Source organism: Podarcis pityusensis (genome assembly GCF_964106645.2).
Source record: "Podarcis pityusensis genome assembly, chromosome: 1".
NCBI classification, from domain to species: Eukaryota; Metazoa; Chordata; class Lepidosauria; order Squamata; family Lacertidae; genus Podarcis; species Podarcis pityusensis.
Window position 1 is genome coordinate 114,457,256 of NC_138028.1, and position 20,517 is coordinate 114,477,772.

Below are 20,517 nucleotides of genomic sequence, written 5' to 3' on the forward strand. Positions count from 1 at the left end.
ACACATTACTGACAGTGCTACAAAGCTGCTTCTGGGCTCTTCACTTTGCACTCTTGACCTTTTAAGACTAAAGGTCAAGGGTTTAGCATATGTAGAGACAACATGTTATGCTGTTTTGTGGCTGGAATTCCCATTTGCAGCCCCAGGTGAGAAACTGTGCTATGGTGTTCTGCACCATTGTTGTTTTTTTGCTTTAGGACTTTGCTACCCATCCTAATGAAGCAGGCAGGAGGCTAACTCTAAGGCAAAATACAAATAATGATGTGTTTATGAGTTGTTTTTAAATAACCACCGAGTGAGCGCAACAATATTTAAAAGCACTGGAGAGTGAGAATGTACTCTCACCAAAGACAGACAAGCATGAAAGATTAATGTAATCTTGCATATAATAATGCACATTCTTACACAAAAAATCCATCTGGAGGTGTCATGTCAGTCAGCAGAAATCTTTGATGAGCAGATGCAGCTGGGCTGTCTCTTCTGGCAAAGATGCCCTAGAAAATGCTAAATGTGGTTATGATGCTTGATACCATCTGCATTATGCCAGTTTAGTCTTTCTTTGCCGGATTTGCTGTACTGCGTAGGATATCTACAAACAGAGACAGTGATGTAGAGTGACAGATTTCTTTTCTCCAGAGGCTACAGACTCTGGTGTATACTTGTACCGCCACCCTCCTGTGTTATATTCTTTCGTTACTGGTCTCCGGTCTTTGTTATTTCCATGGTTAGCTTGTCCAAGTTAGAGATGTGCATTTACTGATGAAAATACCATTTCGTTTTCAGATAATTCAATTCTGTGTGGTGTGATATGATTGCATCTAGTAGAAGATGCCAGTTTATTCTTGTGCAGATGCTTGCACTTCAAACATCTACAACTATAAATCGCAACATAACCATTGTATCGCTATGGAAAGAGCAGATAATGTACTGTATATAACTGAGTATCCACGTAATCCTAGTTTACGAATTTGCAAACAAGTAACTGACTTTTTCTTGTTCAAGATATAAGGGATAAATAGTGCCCATGATCACAATCCAGAAACAAAAAAATGATGAGTTCTGTCTACCCACTGGGGCTCTAGAATATATTTGTGTTTCTGGCATACTGAGTGGCAAATGTGCTTTTGATATCCAGGAGAACTTAGTAGTTGGCATAAGGATCTCCTAATCTAAGTGAAAACACCCAAAGGTCTCCTGGGCATAGCTCTCTGAATTGTGAATTATGACTTCCAAGACAGATTTGTCAATTTACACTGAGAAGTTGAATTGCTGAAATTGTCTGTTTATGCATTATATTTCATAGTTACGGAATATGAAGGACATGCTCTTAAATTACTTAAGGAATGTGACCTGACGTCATTTCATGGGTAAGTGAAACTTTTAACTTCTTTCTTGTACTGCAAGGATGCTGCTTATTTAAGGAAAGGGTAATCAGTGGCATAGGCACATAGCTTATTTTTAATCTTGGGGTTCTATCCCTTGCATCATGTCTCAGAGTTTTGCTACAAACCCATTATTCAATGCAGGCATTCCTGTGCACACCCAGAATTACCCCGCCACCATTTGACTCCCTACAAATTCAATCAGTCTGGATTCACAGAAGCTCTCTGTATGATAGCATCCACAGGCTTTTCTATTGAGCTGGCTAATTTCAGATTTCCCCAGATGAAACAGGTGTAGGGTATCATAATATGTAATTCAAGCAATTATGAGTTACGGTTTGTTTTATTAGTTTAAGCACATTATTGTTCTTATTTATTTCTTAGAATATTTTAATTAATTTAGAATCTTAATAAATGTTCTTAAACCCTCAAACTTGAACAAGACAACAAAATAAATTTCTCTTTCAAATAGCCAGATAATTGAAACAGTTAGCGGTGTTCAATAAATTACTACTTGAGGCTTTTTACAGATAGGCTGTACCAGCTTGCACTAATTTTTATACCTCTGGAGGCTATGCAAAAGAGTTGGGAGTAGAGAGCATATAAGCTTGCTCAAAATTTTGGGATCAGCAAGCCAACATTAAAGATACAGTTGTTGTGCATATAGTTGTTCTAATTCTAGCTGTCTAGCTATATCTTGCCCTTCCTTTTAGGAGTTCAGGGCAGTGTAAATGGCTTTCCCACTCCCCATTTCATTCCCTCAACTCTGTGAAGTACATTAGGCTAAGAGATGACAGTGACTTGCTCAGAGGCACCTAATGAGCTTCATGGGTAAGTCGGGATTTGGCCCTTGCCTCTGAAGGCTTAGTTCCATACTGTAGCCACTATAAGCAAACTGGCTACTCTCTAACATAGCTGTTAAAGGCAACACAAATATGGCTAATGGCAGAAGCGGAATAAAATTCACAAGCAAAAGGTATGGGATTTTACAGTTCGTGTGGTACAGCCGCTACAAGACCAAGCTGCTAATCTGGCAGTCCCTGGTTTGAATATTGTTTCTGCCATGAACACAGTGAAGGTAAGCTAGGCTGTGAGACTGCCCATAACATCCCCTAGTGAGCTTACAATCTCTAAAGTATTGCCTTGAATAGATACAGATGGCAGAAATTTGGGTAAGATAGTGAAGTGTCTTCATTAATAACTCTTCCTTTGTGTTGCATTTTGTTTGCATGTGTAAGAGGTAGGGGCTCTTATTTTTATTGGGAAGGTTGGATGATGCAACTAGATCAGCAGAGACATTTTTACTGCTGCTATTATTGGTATATTAGTGTTTCCTATTTTGTATGGTTTTTCCTATGCTGTAAGCTCCAGTGGGGAAGTTGCTATATTTTGAACACTGCCATAGAAGAAACTAGTTAAATAAATAGTTTAAGGGAATGTGATGAAAGTCGTTTTAATGGTTAAATAAATGCTACAAACACACTAGTACAAATTGGGTGATATCCAATTTAGTCACACATAGACCTATTGAAATCAATGGACTTCATTTGCATAAATAGCATTGTGTAATTTGACTAATGTGAGATATTGCCCGTTGACTGCATGGCAGCTGGGAGAAGTGCAGAGAGCAGAAATGCCATGGTGCACCTGTAGCAGCAAATTCAGATGCCTTCATCAGCCCCACCTGCAACGAAACAAGTCTCTCCCATATTGGCAGCAGGCACTGTAACTCTCAAACGGTTTGACTTTACCCCCAAAGGTGCACTCTTCCATTATCTCCCGAGACAGACGGATGCCAACAACATATTAACAAGGGGGGGGGGAATGAGAACAGCACACTTATCATATTTGTAAAGCTCAAAAGAAGTCAAAGCTATGTAGAAAATTGTTCTGGAGCATATTAGTTCAATAAGCTGTCCTAGAAAGATTATAATCTGTTTCAGCTTGATCATATGTAATGCCTCGCACTATCTTTAGCCTGAAACTAAATGTTTTTTGAACTAAATTGTAATGAAGAGAGACCGGCCACTGTTTTGCTGCAGGGTGGTTTGCGTTGGTGGAGATGGGACTGCCCATGAAGTTGCTCATGGTCTTCTGCTTAGAGCCCAGATGGATGCCAGGAGGGATGGTGATGACATAATTGCACCAGTTAAAGCACAAGTTCCTCTTGGAATAATACCAGCAGGTGAGAGTATATATAAAGCAATGAATACAAAAAATAGTACACATAGTTTTTATGGTATTGTGACAGAATCACTTTCAGATTTTATACTGTCTTGGGATCTGTTATATTGTTCTCTGCTTATTGTTTGATTTATTTCTAAATCCCCAGTTATTTATTTTTGCTCCTGGCACAGTCCATATTCTTTATATGGCACTCTGGAGATGCCCATCTTTTCCTCACAGACATAAGTATGGCCTATGTAAACCCAACTTTGATTCTTAAGTGGACAACCGTTTATGGGAGCATGGGCAAGTTGCTGATCTCCATTTATCTTTCTGAGTAGTGGTCGGATCATGGCAGACTTCATGTACCATGCTGGGTTACCATGGAGGAATATGCATGTAAAGGGGGTGGAAGCCCTGAGTGGAAAAGTCCTCTCTGGTCTACCAGTAGGTACAAGATGTTTCATGCCATGTCATTCCAGAGCAGACTTTCAGAAAGCACAAGAGATTCCCAGGGGAAATCAGTGAGAGATATCACCTGGGCAATACCTGTTTTTCAACATTGTGATATATCACTAGCTAAACGTTGTGATATACTGATATATCACCATGTCTGAAATAAGGATGGAACAATGTAGAGCAGGCACCCCCAAACTCAGCCCTCCAGATGTTTTGGGACTAAAGTTCCCATCATCCCTGACCTCTGGTCCTGTTAGCTAGGGATTATGGGAGTTGTAGTCCCAAAACATCTGGAGGGCCGAGTTTGGGGATGCCTAATGTAGAGGCAATGGCTGGCTTCACCGTTTTTCCCACACTGTGATTTTTGCATCACACAAACACACACAAACCAAAAATTATGAAACCAATATTGCAACATGGATTTCAAACCTGTTTTGGATGATATATTGATATATTGCCTGGCCCTATTCTCTATATTAAATATAACTTGGGTATTACAAGTGAGAGAGATACTGCAAGCTGATGTGACTAATTTAAATTGGTATCCAACTCAAGTGTTAATTATTTTATCATGGATATGCTACAGTCAGTCTTGAGTGACATGCTTCATGCTATAAGAATGTTAGTTTTGTGCAGAATTACAAAACCCGAGTTTTAACTTAGCTGGTTATTAAAATCAGTTCTGAGTAGAAAACTAACACCCAGTTCTAGAATGTTAACAGTCATTCAGCATTGTGCTAAATTGTAGTTTTCCTTGAGAAAAAAACGGAAGAAAGGTTTCGTTAGACCAACATAACAAGCTACTATACTGTGGTCAAAATAAAACCAGTCGGATGGAAGAAGCCTGTGGTGGTACTGCTGGCTATTTAGGAATAGTGTTTGTTGCTATGGGAACTACAGCTCAGGAACTGTACAGAGGGATTTGGAGAAAACTGGAAGGACTGGGGGAAAGCAGATTAATTGTTATGAAATTGTTATGAAACAGAGGAATTTTATATATATTGACTGTAAATCTCATAGCCCTGAGATTTCCGTTATTTCCTGCTTGCAATTAATTTGTGGAGAATAATATATTGTTAACGAGATTTTCAATTTCCATGATACTTTGGGCAAAGAACCACGGCGTTGGTGCAGCTTTCGTGAGATTCTTAGATATGCTTGACTAGGAAGTCATTACATCACATTTATCTGTTTGGATGTGGTGGAGACATTAACAGACTTATGAATATTCATGTTGTCTGGTTAATTAAGTTAATTGTTCTGCAGGAGTGCTTGCACTTCCAAAGACATTTCCCCCCACAATTTCTGTCTGGTACCTTCATCAGTCAGGCTTTACGTGAACTGGTACTTTTTCCCTTTCTCCCACACTTTAGCACCCTTTAGGAGAAGGTTTGGTTAGCAGGAACAGAAGCATTGGAATAGAAGTTTCATTTTATTGGTAGTGTTGTCCATTTAAAAAATGTGTCTTTTGTAATATGTTGGGAAACACCACAACTTAAGAAGTCGCAACATTGCCATTAATAAGCAGTCTTTTAATTACCTCTGCACAGTGCTGTCACTTGGGAAATGAGAAATCCATTGGCTTGGATCCAGGATACGTTAGTTGTGCTTAGTTCCCATTGAAATCTGTGGAACTTAACATAGCTGTGATTAAATTTTTAGATTGATTTTAATGGACCTTAGTGCAACTAGGATTGCAGCCCTATACATAGTCACCTTGGGAGTAAGTCCTGCTGAGCTCACTGTGACTTATGAGTATACATGTATGTTAGGATTGTATTATAATTTAGCCTAAATCCAATCCTTTATTTCCATGGAATAAGTAGCTTTTAGTTACTGTTATTTGTTTGTATGCTAGTATTATTGCTAGGACCAAATACATGTTGAGCATCAGTGCAATAATAATATCATGGGACTGCAGAAATAATCAAAAGAATACATTACCTGGAGCCTTTGTTTCGTGGAGGGAGGCTGCATAGTGCAAAATATTTAATTAGACTTTGAATCTTTCACACAAGGATTGCTGAGATCCAAAGGTTTTATGTACTTTGACCTTGACATAGCATAACTTCTTATGTCAAAAAAACACAACTGGAGCTCTTCCAGGTGCATGTTTAGGATCTGTGTAACAGACAGGTTAGCTGTTGGAACTCACTCTTGTCCTAGATTAAAGCCAGAGTAGTAAATGGAAACAGGTCAAATCATGGCTGGCTTTCAAAATTCCAAGGCAAGAACCCCAGAAAGGAAATGTTGAACTGAACATTGGCCGCTGAGGCAACATGGGCTGGAGCCAGACTTCTTGTGAATGAAGTTCTGTTCGTAGGTCACATCTGAAGGAATGGCAGGAAGAGGCAATTTTTTGCTGTTTCCTCCTTTGCCCTGTAGTCTCCTGTGCCCCCTGGAAAGCTCCTCTGGAGAGTTGGGGGATCCTCTGGAACAGCATCAGAGGTAGTGCTGGGGTGCAAGGGGAAAGATAAATGGGCAAGAATTGTCTTCCACAAGGAGGCACAGTGGAACCTTGGGATACGTACCGTCCTCCTTATGAATGCTTCGGGTAAGGAGCTCTGCTAACCTGGAAGTAGATGCTCCTAGTTGCGAACTTTGCCCCAGGATCTGAGCGGATGTCGTGCGCCAGCAGTGCGGCAGCAGCAGGAGGCCTCATCAGTGAAAGCGTGCCTCATGTTAAGAACGGTTTCAGCTTAAGAACGGACATCCGGAACGAATTAAGTTCGTAACCGGAGGTAGCACTGTATGCTTCAAATTGTATGCTTTTTTAACATCTGGTTGTGAGACACTGCCATAACTCTACATTATAGGAATCAATCAACTTGGGCAAATGCTTTTACTAAAGGAATTCAGCTCCCCACTGGCTTAGAGGATTCATTTTGAAATATTCTCTTTTGTTAGAATGATCTTATTCACTTTGCTTTCATTCTTGGACACATTGTTGAATATTTACAGGTTCCACAAATATTTTGGCATATACTGTGAATGGCATACAACACACAGTAACTGCAACACTGCACATAATAATGGGTAAGTATCCTATATCTGAAACACTTTAGGAAAAGAATTTATTTAAAAAAAACAATGCTAATTTCCATTAGGAGGAGCACTCTTCTAATATACAAAGGTGAAAAGACTGCATTTGCATGAGGAGGGTGGAAGGAATTAATTTCCAATCTGCTGGGCAGGATGATTTTATTTTTATTTTATTAAATTTCTATACCACCCTTTATCCAAAGATCACAGGGCAGTTTACAATATCCTCTGGTAGCATGTGACTAGCTCTACCTCTTTCATCCTCTTGTATTTGTGAATGTGGGTTGAGGAAGAGGAACATTTGCATTCAGGTTACTTCAGAACCTTTTTGCATTTAGTAATATTAGTTTCAAATAACGATGTGGCACTTCCTAGTAAGATGCTTGGCATTGTTTTCTCAACATGAATGCACAATGCCATTACTTGTTAATTTCTGGAATAAAATCGAACAATAGCTTTGTTTTCAGTATGCATTACAGTTAAAGAGAGGACCACTTCTAGGCATTATAATTACTGCTAAGCACGGCACCTGCCTTTCGAAGAGAGGATTACTTTGAACATTTCTTGCCATTGTTTGGAAGGAGGGTTTGTGACAAATGGTCCACTTTGCACTCGCATTCTTCCTTTGGCCTATTGAGAACTGCATACTATTTCTTTCACAGCTTGGTCTCCCACTTAAGTGACACTGACTCATTGTCCCACTGCGACAATGGCTCAAAGGACTCTAAGGAATGCTCTTATTTTGTGTGTTCTGCCTGCCCCCATTTCTTACTACTGTTCTATTGTTTCACATCCTCTTGTGAAAGGGTGTAGCAGTTGCTAATCTTGCTAGGAGGGCATTGGAGGCAGTCTCACTCTTAGTCTCAGGGTCTTGGGTTTGAGCCCCACTTTGGGCTAAAAAATCCTGCATTGTAGGGTTTGGACTAGATGACTTGCATGGTCCCTTCCAACTCTACAATTCTATGATTCTCCCTCTCTGAATTTTGAGTCTGAAATCACAGAGTATTCCAGATTCATGCTCACATTCTGTATGCCTTGTGCCAAAGTCTGTTCCAGGAATAATTGGTGAGTAAACATTTAACTAGGAAAAGAAATTTCTTACTTGCTTATACATAAGACTGTCACTTTATTGGGAAACAGTGGGTATGGGAGTAATTAGTATTACTAAGATCTGCCCTAGAAATATTTTTGAAAGATAGGGTAGAAATGCCTGCAGTCAGTACAGGTTTTGCTCAAAATAAGCTATGTTTATTTGCAAGGGGAAAGACAACTCAGTGTAATATAGGCATAAATCAATGTGCTCTTTGTTTATTATGTTATGTTCACATGTTTGCTTTGTGTTTGTGCTATTTTACCTGAATTCTAAGTAATCTGTCTACTTCATAGCTGAAGGTTACAGATTTTCCACCTTTATTGGATTAATTGGAGTGACTTTCTGGAGTTAGAAAACAGAACATTTTCATTCATCTAGGAATTTAATATTGACAGAAAAGTATATAGGGGTCCTGACTTTGCAGATATTTTAATTGCCTTTTAAAATTGATAAATACTGAGGACTCTCATTTGGTTGTGGGCCACCTTGAGCCCTGTGATGAAAGTTGAGGAAAAATGAAATAATATGTGTATGGTACCATTTCAGGGCATGTACAGTCAGTGGACGTGTGCACTTTCAGTAGTCCAACCAAGCTTCTTCGCTTTGGGTTTTCATCAATGTTTGGGTTTGGATCAAGGGCTCTGGCTTTGGCTGAAAAGCATCGTTGGATGCCATCAAGTCAGCGAAAAGATTTTGCTGTGCTCAAGACACTGGCAAGTCTGAAGTACGATGAATTTGGTTTTTTAAAATTATGTTTGTGTTAGTTTTTAGTTTAGTTTTTTTTCAAAAAAGATTTGTACCATTTGGACCAAATCACATGATTTCATATTATTACCAGTTTGCAAAAGTTTAATGATTGTAGTTGGGTAGTATTAGTAGATATTATACAGATAATAATGACCAGTGGTGGCTGACCAGTGGCCTTCCAGCTGTGGTTGGGTCATTTTCCATCAGCCCCAGCCAGCATGGCTGATGGTCAGGGATGGCTGAAATTGTCATCCCACAGTCGATGGAGGAAGATTGGAAGAAATTCAAAGACTATCTTCAGAAACATTGCAAAATTAAAGAATGTTAGAGTGATGTTGGACTGAAAATAAGCGGTTTCCAGCTGTACAGGTTAATGTTAATGATAGACTAAGATTAAAGATTAGGATTAAAGATGTTTAAAGAAATGGAAATTTGACATTAAGAGGGAAAATTTTAATTTATATGATACTAAGACTAAAGATCAGGTTTAAAGAAGTGGAAGCTATATATTTCAATATTTTATTAAAGCTAAAGATTGGGATTAAAAAAAGTGGAAAAGAAATTGCTGGACAAACAATTTGGATTGGAATACAAAAGAGGGAGGTATGAGGAAGTCCAGAAAATAAGTAAACTAAAAAAAACGGAAATGGAAAAGAGATATTGTTTTTAATTATTATGTTTTTTGTTTTTTATTGATGAATTGTGTTGTTTTTTTTTTAGTGTGTTTTTGTCATCATTTTTTTTTTTTTGAGATATGTATTGTGTATGTTTCTCTTTTCTTTTTTTTGTTGTTTAAAACTTTAATAAAAATTATTTATAAAAAAAATATGAAATTGTCATCCCACAATATCTGGAGGGACACAAATTAGGTACTCCTGATCTAGACTAATAACTACTGTTGGGTTGCAATCATACCCAGCCCCATGTCAGTAAACCTCTCCAAATTCAGTTCTCCAAAACCAGTGGGATTTACTGTGACATAGATATGTATAGGACTGCATTGTAAACCTTACAGAATAGTAACGTGAAGAAAAAATTGTAATTGTTTAAACCTTGTTGTGTGCACACCTAATAAACATAAGATAAGATATAATAACTAATCTTGTTCTGTCCTTAGACCAGAATATTGTGAATTATCATTTCTACCTTTGGAGCAAGATGCTCAGGGGGAGGATACGTAAGTAAGACTCAGACAAACAACCACAAGTCTGTATATTCCAAACTTTATCCTATAACAGTTGCAACCCAACTTCAGCTAAATTGTAATGAATGTAAGCACTGTTTGATTTCAATGCAATTTAAATGTGACAAGCATTAGTTGGATTGGGACCATTGTATTGTGGATCATGTTTTCTTAAAGAAAATGATTAACCATGCACTTAGATATTATTGTTTCCGATTTTATTATAAGTAGTTCAGAGCTGTCACCAGCACACTCCGCCCCGAAAGCTTTAATCAGAATTCCTGTTGTTTTAGAAATAATGTGCTTAAGATCAAAATGAAATCCCACTTTTCTTTCAAACAATAATTTGCATTTCCTAGCTGAGTGTTCAATCTTCAATTAAATCACAAACATGTTGTGCTTGTTTTTATTTTTTGTTCCACGTCGTTCCGTGCCTGTTAATTATTTTATCTGATGTGTTTATTTTTAGAAAGCAGCAAAAGAGACTTAAATCTGGTAAGTTTCCAAGTTTAATCACTTAGCAGGAGAATTAGGTTTTACTTGAAGTAATACGGTGTGGTGTTATATTTAGACAGCAGGGATCACTGGCGCAGAATCCAGGGTCACTTCCTGAACGTGAGCATTATGGCAATCCCTTGCCTCTGCTCAATGGCACCAAGAGGCTTGGCACCTAATACCAGGTCAGTAAGGATTTACAGAATTAGAGTAATGTCTCTAAATTCTGACAACTTATTCTAATGCCTTGGCTTTCCCAAGAATGCGTGCTTGTGTCACGAACAGTCTAGACCCTCTGAGGTTCATGGGGGGGGGTGAAGATAGTTGAGTTGGACTACCATTGACTCCCTAATCTCAGGAATTGTAATCAGTTTTTGGAGCAGGCAGCTGAGGTCACCCACCTAGAAATAATCATTGGATAATTACAGTGATTAAATTAGTTTACAAGTCTGACTTAAGTGGTAGTCATCAAGTAATAATCTCCCTGGGGCTTGTTGATAGGAAATCTAGTTCTTTAGATCTGACTGATTGATTGTTTCAATACTTTTCTTTCTTTGCAGTTTTCAGTATTTGTTACTACAATAACGTCATCTTGACAGTAAATCAGTCAGATCTTATTATCAGAGATGCTTTGACATAGTTTGACTGCAGTATTTGCAAAACTCTTAAAATTGTTTGTCTTCTTCACCATAGAAATCTTAAGATTTTCTACCGGAGCTCACAATCTCAGGGTGGTTGTGAGAAATAACTCTTTGGGTCCTCTTTGGGTCCTCAAACCGTGGTTGTGAGAAATAACTCTTTGGGTCCTCATCAGTCTCTTTAGTGTTCCCCAATGTGGCCAGTATAGGATCCTTGCCACAATCCACAAAATTACTGCATTTCCTTCAGGTCAAGTAAGTTGAAGCCCTTAAGGGTTTGACTTGCTAGTAGCTGCCACTACATGTTACAACATCAGCATTTTATGCCATCAGTGGGACTGACTTGCATATGATTGCACTCCCACTGTACATACAGTTGAGGAATTGATCCAGCATGTGTTTCCTTTTCCTTTCTTGTAGTGCCTCCTACCTTTCATTTTGGGTAGAGTGTCTGTTTTGCCTAGGCTGAATTTGTGGCAGGCATTGGATTTAGTAAAAAGTAAAAAGGGTCATGTAGAAATATAGTTAGAATGGCATTTTAACATACAAAATTGTACGGATACAGGAAACTCCCAAGTTTAGAACAGAAACTATTGGTTAACATTTACAGAACCGGGGAGTGTGCCAGCGTTTTCCTGTTCCCACCTCTGATTTTACCAGTAGGGTGTTTTGTTATCAAAGCGAATCACAGGTCAATTACTAAAGGCTGCCCCAAATGAAAGAGAAGGAAAGACATTCAGCACTGTAGAGGTGTTTGGACTGAGCATTTTAATTTTAAAATATTGGCATGGTAGAAGTAATGGAGCCAATGAAGTAGTTCCATTATTTAAAAAATTGTGTTATTATTTAATTCTGAAAATAAGTATAACCCGTAACCTCGCTGATAATAAAAATAGATGATTCTGAATAAGTCAACAATGAGATCAAAGATAATTGTGTTAATTCCATACTTTACTGAACTATGCCATTTTTAGATTGAATGATGGAAGCATGGCGCTTATTGTTGTGCGGAACACTTCTCGTCCGGAGTTTGTTAAGCACCTGAAAAGATATGCTAGTGTGAAAAACCAGGTAAAGGTTTACTTCTGCAACCCAAACTTGTTTAGATTAGATTTCTTTAATCGCTGTGCCCAACAGAGGGCACAGAAGATGGAAATGTGCACATCACCCCTCCCTCCCGAAAGAGTATCTAAAACATAACATGATGAAGCAGACAAAACTTTAAGATGGGAAGTAAATGCTCCAGGAGATAGTAGTGCCTTGGTAAGGAGACTTAACCTCCTGTCAGAGTAGATTAGCCCACTTTTATCTGATTTTTGAAAATCACCAATCAGACTAATACCGATTAGCCTATTTCCACCCATCTGTTGTGGTTTAGTTATATATGGTTCTTATATACAGGAGTTACTAGAGTGTAAAGCTGCTAAACTGATTTTAAAAGGGGGGTGGGGGTGGTAAACCAGAAACACTATTGTATTTAAACAGAGACTTCACTGAGATTAAGGGCAAGTGGAGACCCTACGTTTTGTGGGTGGGATTTATTTATTTTAGTTTCACCTATATGCAGAGCACAGGTGGGCAACATACACAAGCAGCAGGCAACCCAGTATCAAACACCACAATTTATCCACAAAGCTTCAATGTACATTTTTGAGAGTGCATACATGTGTGCATATCTATACACACACACACACACACACACACACACACACACACACACACAGCACTCATCCAGTTCAGTAGATCTGGAGTCTTGGCGAAGGTGCTTATCCAGATTCATTCTGTAGTGCTCAGCAATGAAGAACATCACATTAAATTGGGTTGGGAATCCATGTTTTTTGGGGGGCTCTCAGCAGCCTCAGCCAGCATGGCCAATGGTTTGGGATAATGAGAGTTGTAGCACAACGCCATCCGGAAGACCACTGGTTTCTCCCTGCCCAACCCCAAGATTTGGAAAACAGGGGATTCAAAAGTTACAGGGGATGAAATACTATTCTAAATTAATGACCAGTGTGTTGAGTCTCCAGGCTAAGGCTCATTGTCTTTGGGCACAAATTCTGGCTGATAAAGTGAATTGCAATTCAGGGCTTGGTGCAATGCATTGCTGCCATAAATCCAAAGGAAAAGAATGAGCTTTCCTTCATCTTATTGAAGTGGATAAGACAAGTCCTCTTTAGGAGTTATCGGTGGCAGGAAACATGAGAGCAGGGGGAACGCAGGCTTTCTTGGTTCTTTTGCTTTTAAAACTACATGTTTAAGGAGATGCAGCTAAACACTATGGAGTCATTTGAGATTATTACTCCATCTTTTTTCTTTAATGAAATGAAAGCATAAGGTAACACCCATCCTATAAGGGGAGGGGGAATGTCCTGTTTTATTTACAAAATTGTATCTTCTGTTTTTGTGTGTTAGTTCAATTTTCCATTTGTTGAAGCTTTCATTGTTGAAGAGGTAAAAGTCCAATCAAGAACTAGAAAGGAACGCATCACTAGAGACAACTTGAATTCCATAGATCCTGAAGAAACGAACTACCCATGGAATATAGATGGAGAGTTAATGGAATGGCCATCGGAAGTTTGTGTCCGGTAGGGTGAAGTGTAGTGATATGTGATTGATTGATTGATTGATTGATTATGATTGATCGTTGTAAGCCCTAAGTGGTCCATTAATCAATGCCTGCTGTTCCTCTACTTTTTAAAGTTGAGTATGCCATAGTTCAAGACTCTGAACTAGAGAATTGGCAAGTTTATCAAAAACCATGTTGATTTTTTTTGCTTAATCCCTGCGTTTTTGCTCATTTTCTGTACAGTCCTGATGCTATTGTAGCTCTGCGGGTGCACACACAGAATGCAATACTGGAATTCCACACTGTGCTTCTGCATGAGTCTTTCTTTAGCCACTACAGTGGTACCTCAGTTTACGAACTTAATCCATTCCGGAAGTCCGTTCTTAAACCAAAACCGTTCTTAAACCAAGGCATGCTTTCCCTAATGAGGCCTCTCGCTGCTGGTGCCCTTCCACCATTCAGATTCCATTCTTAGACTGAGGTAAAGTTCACAAACCGGGACACTACTTCCGGTTTTGGGGAGTTCTTAAACCGAATCATTCGTAAACAGGACTGCTCTTAAACCTAGGTACCACTGTATTCCATTAAGCAAAGTACTTTTGCCTTCTTCCTGGGACATTGGCAATATTGGGATCCTTGACTGGGGTCTTTGCTTCTGACTCCAGCCTGCTGCTGCTGGCTGAGCCCTGCTCAGTGCCCTTTCCTCTGCCTTCTTTATCTAGAACTGTACATGGGATGGGGGGAGCTTGCACAATAAATAGAAGTCGAATCACACCAGCTCGCACCTGTATGTTGCCATTGTTGACCACATGTGAATTTTTGTAGGGTACAGACTGCGTTCTGTGGATGTTAGGCCTGTATCCAGTGCGCCAAAATTGGGCAGTGCAGACTTAACATTATCCCAATCCCTTATTATGCACATTGGAAATGTGTGCCTAGAGTTTAGTGCTGAGTGACACATTTCAACATCATTTTATGATACATTGTTCTCTTTTACAAATGCTTTAGGCCATATCTAAGCAAATCGCATAGCCCTGTAGACCAGAAAATGTCACAAAATTGCAGATGGATTTTACTTCCTTGCTGCATTCTGTTCTTGTGCCTGTTGTGATTGTATAGCAAAACATTCAGCAGGCCACTGAAACCAGTATGAGATTCATGCTGTAGTCCAGTTCTAGCTGATAACTTTGGTTTATTTCTCATGAAGGACAGATTTCAAAATCTCTGTCCTTGAAATTTCACTTGTGCTGTATTTAGTAGTGATGCTACATAGTTCAGAGTCAATTCAGTTTTACCGAGCTTGCTTGCTGCATGAATGACCCATTCATATTAATTCCATACACAAATATCCCAGGCACTAAGGCGGACCCATATAATCTAGGAAAGTAACTTTATGAGAAATGTTTAGATTGTAATAGGAAGAGGATTTTTAAATTTTCTGTAGTTTATCCTGTGTGCTCAGATAAAATGCCATAGCAATACTGCAGAGAAGTAATGGATTTCCTGTTTTCTTCCTATTACCAGGGTACATCCCCGATTAATTAATCTATATGGCAAGAGTGTTGATGCAGTGGATAATCCAAAAGGATCATGCAGCTGTCTATAGAAACAATCTAGGAAGAGAAATTATGGATTTTGCTGCTAAATCGAACAACTCAGTGGTATACAATATGACTGATGCAGATTGAAACCCAAGCTTTGGATGAGGCAAATCCCCAACGCATACTTATTTCTGCAGGAAAACTGAATGATTTTTATATACTTGATTGACATTTTTCAAAGACTGAGGAGAGGGGCTGCAGGGATATGCTACACAGGTAAGGAAGGTGTGGGAGGATGTGGGTTTGTGTGTGCCCTTCACCAGAAGAGAGAGGCCCTGGAAATTGGGTTCTGTGGCTGTTTTCCTGCTTCTTTCAAAGTGGCAGTAGGCAGAACATTTAAGCCTCTCCACAGTTTAGGCAGGGTAGCATTCTTCACCCAAGCTCCCATGCATTGCTCAGTGAGTCTAGCTTTTCCCATTACTTTTTATGACTTCCATTGTTTCAGTTCTGCAAACCATTCTGCACATTTCAGTACTGCTGAAAAAAGTGTGTTCCATTAAACATTTAAGAAGACCCTTAAACTTTATGCCATATTCAGTCCCTCCCTAATGCAAATAATTAAGAAAAATGCTTAATTTTGGATTGTGGCCCTGTGAGAGCCAATTACAGTTGAGTAAACATGTTATAGCATAACTGTACTTGCACCTTTTGGCTGCATTCCTGTGCATGCTTACCTGAGAGTAAGTCCACTTGAATACAGTAGGATTTTCCTCTTATTGAATATGATTGCACCAGTAATCTTCAAGGTGGGGGTGAAACAACAAAACTAATTTTGCCAAGTAAGTATTTTACTTACTTATTTCTACTCCTCCTAAGTTTTCTGGAATAATTTGACAAATACTTCAAATACAAAAAAGTGAATTTATTGAAGTTGGACTCTGAGCAGTTACAATTGATATGTGGATTTATTTATTTTTAACTGGCAGAGCATTTTGAACTGACATGCTATCACATCTTATTTGTATGCAAACTTTTATTGTTATTTTCATAACGACACTTTTATCCTTGTTTGTAAGTTAAATTATGACAACTTTCTAAATATTTGTGCGTCATTGAATTGGTAAAAAATGTAGATCCAGGTCACTTTTGTGCTATGTTTCAGAGTGTTTAATGCTGTTTTAAACTTTGAGGTATACTTTGTGACAGCACAATGATTTGGGGGTTAAAGTGCAGTGTTTCACTTCTGTCTTGAACCCTATTTTAAAAGATGATAATTAAAATATATTGAACAACAAAATCTGCTCTAAATATAATTTCAGACTTCCTTATATAAACCTGCTCTTAAACAAAATAAATAGAATGGAAGGAATATGACTGCTACATTTCCCTGATCAAAGAAGTCAGTGGGAGAAGAATTACTTCAATATAATTTTAATTTGGATGCTCTGATTGGATATATCTACAAAAAAAAAAAAAAATCTGGCAAACTGGAATCTAAAGACTGACATTAAAAATATATATATCATAGATTGCTGGTTCTGATGGTTTTGTTCCATGAACACACGCAGCTTCAGTTCAAAGAAGGTGAGCTCCGCATAGGTGTTGGGGCAGCTATCTTGTGAATGGAAACTCCTATTCGCTAAGGATCCTGCAGTCTTGAGTTTCATAAGGGGCAGACCTATCCAAGCTTCTGAAATGCTGGAGAGATGGAAACCTCTCCTGTCAGGGGCAGCCAGCAGAAACGAGGGAGTTTGGGGACGGGGCCATTTCAAAATCCTCTGCTGAATCTCATCCACCATCACTAGGGAAAGGGCCCAGGGGCTTGGATTTACTCCTGAACCACTGTCTCCTTCAGAAAGTAGATGCTTTGTTGTGGCACAAATATCAATTTCACATGCATGTGTTAGGGTATAGAGGAGGGTAAAACAGCTGTGCTCATGTTGCGTCTTGGTTTGCCCTGGAAAAATGCCCTATTTGTTTGTAGCCCTAAAAGTCCATGATAATACGGCAAAGACAAAGGCCATACACTGATTGTACAGATGACCAAATTCATCTAATTTAGTAGGGTCACCTTTCATGCAGATGTACATTAGATAACGTAAGCTCTGATGTAGATGGGGGGGAAAGGGTTTGCGTTTTTAATCATATAAAAAGGTACTGTTGGTTGCTGCATCCCAAGCCTGTTCATAATGTTGTTCCTTTTATATATTCAGCTGAATCCCTGGGCAGTGGAGCTATGCACTCTTAATTCAAGTATGATTCATCTGGCCAAAATTCGTTTTAGCAAGTAGTAGCTCTTTCATAGTGTTTTCGCTGGTTTTTCTTCATCTTTGGTGGTCTCGCTTATATTTGCCATTTTTCTTCAGACATCCTACGATTTGTATTGTAGGAAGCTGAGAAAGGTGAAATCTTTCTTTTCACTTGGATATATCTATGGCAAGGATTTATGACATGTCAATTCTTGCAAACGGTGCCTTCGATTAAAAAATATATATCCATGTACTATGTAGAAAAACTTTTAATCATTGTCACTGGTGTCCTCTTGTTTGCTGTTTATAAAGCTCCAGCTTTCCCTTCCATTCTGTTCTTGAGGAAGAAGTTTATATTTTCTTGTAAAGAAACCAACCTAGAAGACACAATTTCAGAACCTATGAAGAAGATGTTGGCAACTAAAAAATAAAATTTACAATTCTACTACACAGTAGTATCTCTGCTTATCTGTGCGGACAGAGCCCTCTTCCACTGCAATTGTCTGTGTAAGCAGAGTCCTCTTCCAAATCTGAGCTAACTAATCAGTGTTCAAAACTCCCATTGCTCTAGGTGCATTTTGCAACAGGGAATTTCATTAATGCAAGCAGTTTCTGAGCTCTGGGTGCAGTACTACACCTAAGATTTCAGATTAAAACTGCAGAGTGAAAGGAAAGGAGGACCTTTTTCTGCCTCTCCACTTCCAGCTACTCTGTGAAGACTGGAGAAGAGACCCTCTTAAGAATATTAGGGGGGTGGGCAGGGGAAGGACTAGAGCAGACCATGTGAAAAATGAACATATTTTAGCTGCAGTTCATTCATTTTCAGCTTTGTATTCTTATAAAAAAGTGTGCCTAGACATTTCGTTGTTGCGCCCATAACCTAGGTTTAAGATGCCTTTAAGCTCCTAGCTTTCATATCTCAGTTTCTAACACTGTAACTAATGCATGCCCTACCCAGATGTTCCTGGACTGCAACTCCCACTGACTGTGGCTAATGGGATATAGAGTCCAACAACAGCTGGAGGGGCCACATGATTTAAACAAAAAGGAAAATTTTGGGGTGGCTGTTCAGGAAACTATCAGTTTCCAGAAAGCATTCTCTTCAGCAGTTGCCAATAAATAATCACAACAGTGCCAACACAAATGGCACTGTAAACTGCAGAATGTCTATCATGCATCAAAGGCCATTATTTGGTAAGATAGAAATGAGTTAAAGGCTTTGTTGCCTAACTTTACTCCAAAAGTCTGGCTCTGAAAATGTGATAACTTATCAATGACTGTTTTAGAAATAAAAGTGGGAGCTTTTCCAGAGAAGAAAAACTTCTCATTCCTCAACCCATGTAATGACCAAAGCCTCCCTCTGATGAAAAAAAGAACTTTGAAAAATGAGTATAAAAGCTGCACTTTAGAATAAATTTGTGGGCAGTAGGGAAGCAAGGGTGACTCTTCCATTGTGATGAGATCGGGGGGGGGGGGGCAGTCCTAAAAGCAAATAGATGTATGAATTAAATCTGCAGTACTTACCTTCCATAAAATACATGCAAAAATCAAAAGCAAAGCAATTCCAACTAGTGAACCCATTCCAATGAGCAACATTGTTACACTAGGTTTTGGTATTTGGTTATGAAGTCCCTCCAGAATGACCTGCACAAATAAAGAACATCCAGAAGTTAACCATCAAGGATTCTATAGAGACTGTACCAGGTTTCTCATACACACGAACTTAAATGGCTTGTATCCTTCAGGGTATATAAATTAGACAGTCAGGTTGTGTATCCACAGCAGTGACCAGAGGAGGAACGGCAGCTAGGAGGAGCACAGAACGAAGAAACACCATGGTGCACTTCCATCAGCACAAGCAGATGAACTTTTTTCCAGCTGAAAACAGCTAAGGGTTTGGCGGGTCGCTTAACCATTTTTGTCCCTGTTGTAGCAACGGCTGTGCGGTTTTTGATTGTATTTTTACAGACACATCATGGACCACCTGAATGAAGCACATATGCGACTGGCCTAAATACTGCTTCCCCAATCAAATGCTGTGTTTAAAAATACTTACATATGTAGTTTGCTTGTCCTTGTGCAGTTCAATGACTTTAGGATTCTGATCTGCTGAAACACTTGCTTTTACTTCAAATGTAAGTGCAGAAGCTGCATCCTGTTTTTTAAAAGATAGGTTTATACCACTTGGAGGGAACACGCGAAAGACACTATGAAATGTTAAATTGAATTTATAAATATAGGCTCAGGAATCCACTTAGGCCATGCAGGCAATGTTAAGCCCCTTTCAAGTCCCATGGATTTGAGATGGAGGGAGGAAGAAATTAAGCACATGCTTTAGTCCCTGCCACTGAAATTAGTGAGTCTTATAAGCACAAAACCATTAATGGATTTTGCTCTTTGTGAGGCTTCTGAACCTTGGTTACATGCATTTAATTACGATTATTCAAAGATGAAAATATTTACCATATTCAACACTGAAGGAGTTGCTTCCAGCTGAACGTGAACAGTTGCTTCTTTCCCGTTTTCCATGTTTCCAAAATTGCAAAATATTTGCAAACAAAGTGAGTCATCTTTCATACAGTACTTCAGAAGATAGAGAAAAATTGTATGAGATGCAACTTATACACAGCTATTAATTTTTTTAAAAAAAATTAGACTGGCCAGCCTTATGCAGGGGTTAACAAGTTTCTCTGAGCGATTGTCACAGTTTCAGAGACATTTGGAGATAGGCTATAATTCTTTCTGCTTCTGTTACTTTGGAGTTTGCTTGGAAAAGTTTCAGCAAGGACTTGCCTGGTTATGCTGTTTCTCATAAAAGGCTACCAGTAATGTTGTTCATTGTTCTAAATCTTTCCACACTATTTCTCTTGCAAACCTAGATTGCTAGAATATAGCCTTTTTAGATGCATCCACAAATGTGGTTTTGTCATTTTTATCTATCCCCACAAAGCTGGGC

At 38.9% G+C, this 20,517-nt stretch overlaps 2 protein-coding genes across 3 annotated transcripts in view; one reads left to right on the plus strand and one right to left on the minus strand.

Moving 5' to 3' along the window:
* CERKL (CERK like autophagy regulator) overlaps positions 1 to 17,428 on the plus strand; it is a 42,001-nt gene extending 24,573 nt beyond the window's left edge. The window contains exons 4-14 of one of the 2 annotated variants that reach the window (XR_013976891.1): positions 1,304 to 1,367; positions 3,425 to 3,567; positions 6,969 to 7,043; positions 8,689 to 8,866; positions 10,007 to 10,066; positions 10,542 to 10,567; positions 10,644 to 10,752; positions 12,180 to 12,276; positions 13,618 to 13,790; positions 15,296 to 15,588; positions 16,632 to 17,428. Coding sequence is in view for 1 of the 2 variants with exons in the window: in XM_080971205.1 (XP_080827331.1) it covers positions 1,304 to 1,367; positions 3,425 to 3,567; positions 6,969 to 7,043; positions 8,689 to 8,866; positions 10,007 to 10,066; positions 10,542 to 10,567; positions 10,644 to 10,752; positions 12,180 to 12,276; positions 13,618 to 13,790; positions 15,296 to 15,377 (1,007 nt within the window). In the remaining variant the exon portion in view is untranslated. Of the gene's footprint in view, positions 1 to 1,303; positions 1,368 to 3,424; positions 3,568 to 6,968; positions 7,044 to 8,688; positions 8,867 to 10,006; positions 10,067 to 10,541; positions 10,568 to 10,643; positions 10,753 to 12,179; positions 12,277 to 13,617; positions 13,791 to 15,295; positions 16,610 to 16,631 lie in introns of those variants that run through there. The other variant, XM_080971205.1, reaches the window with a different exon arrangement.
* ITGA4 (integrin subunit alpha 4) overlaps positions 16,214 to 20,517 on the minus strand; it is a 50,033-nt gene continuing 45,729 nt past the window's right edge. Inside the window, exons 25-28 of the mRNA XM_081023622.1 lie at positions 20,025 to 20,144; positions 19,618 to 19,716; positions 19,086 to 19,205; positions 16,214 to 17,938 (exon numbers count right to left, since the gene is read on the minus strand). Of these exons, the coding sequence (XP_080879748.1) occupies positions 17,831 to 17,938; positions 19,086 to 19,205; positions 19,618 to 19,716; positions 20,025 to 20,144 (447 nt within the window). The 3' untranslated portion in view covers positions 16,214 to 17,830. The remainder of the gene's footprint in view (positions 17,939 to 19,085; positions 19,206 to 19,617; positions 19,717 to 20,024; positions 20,145 to 20,517) is intronic.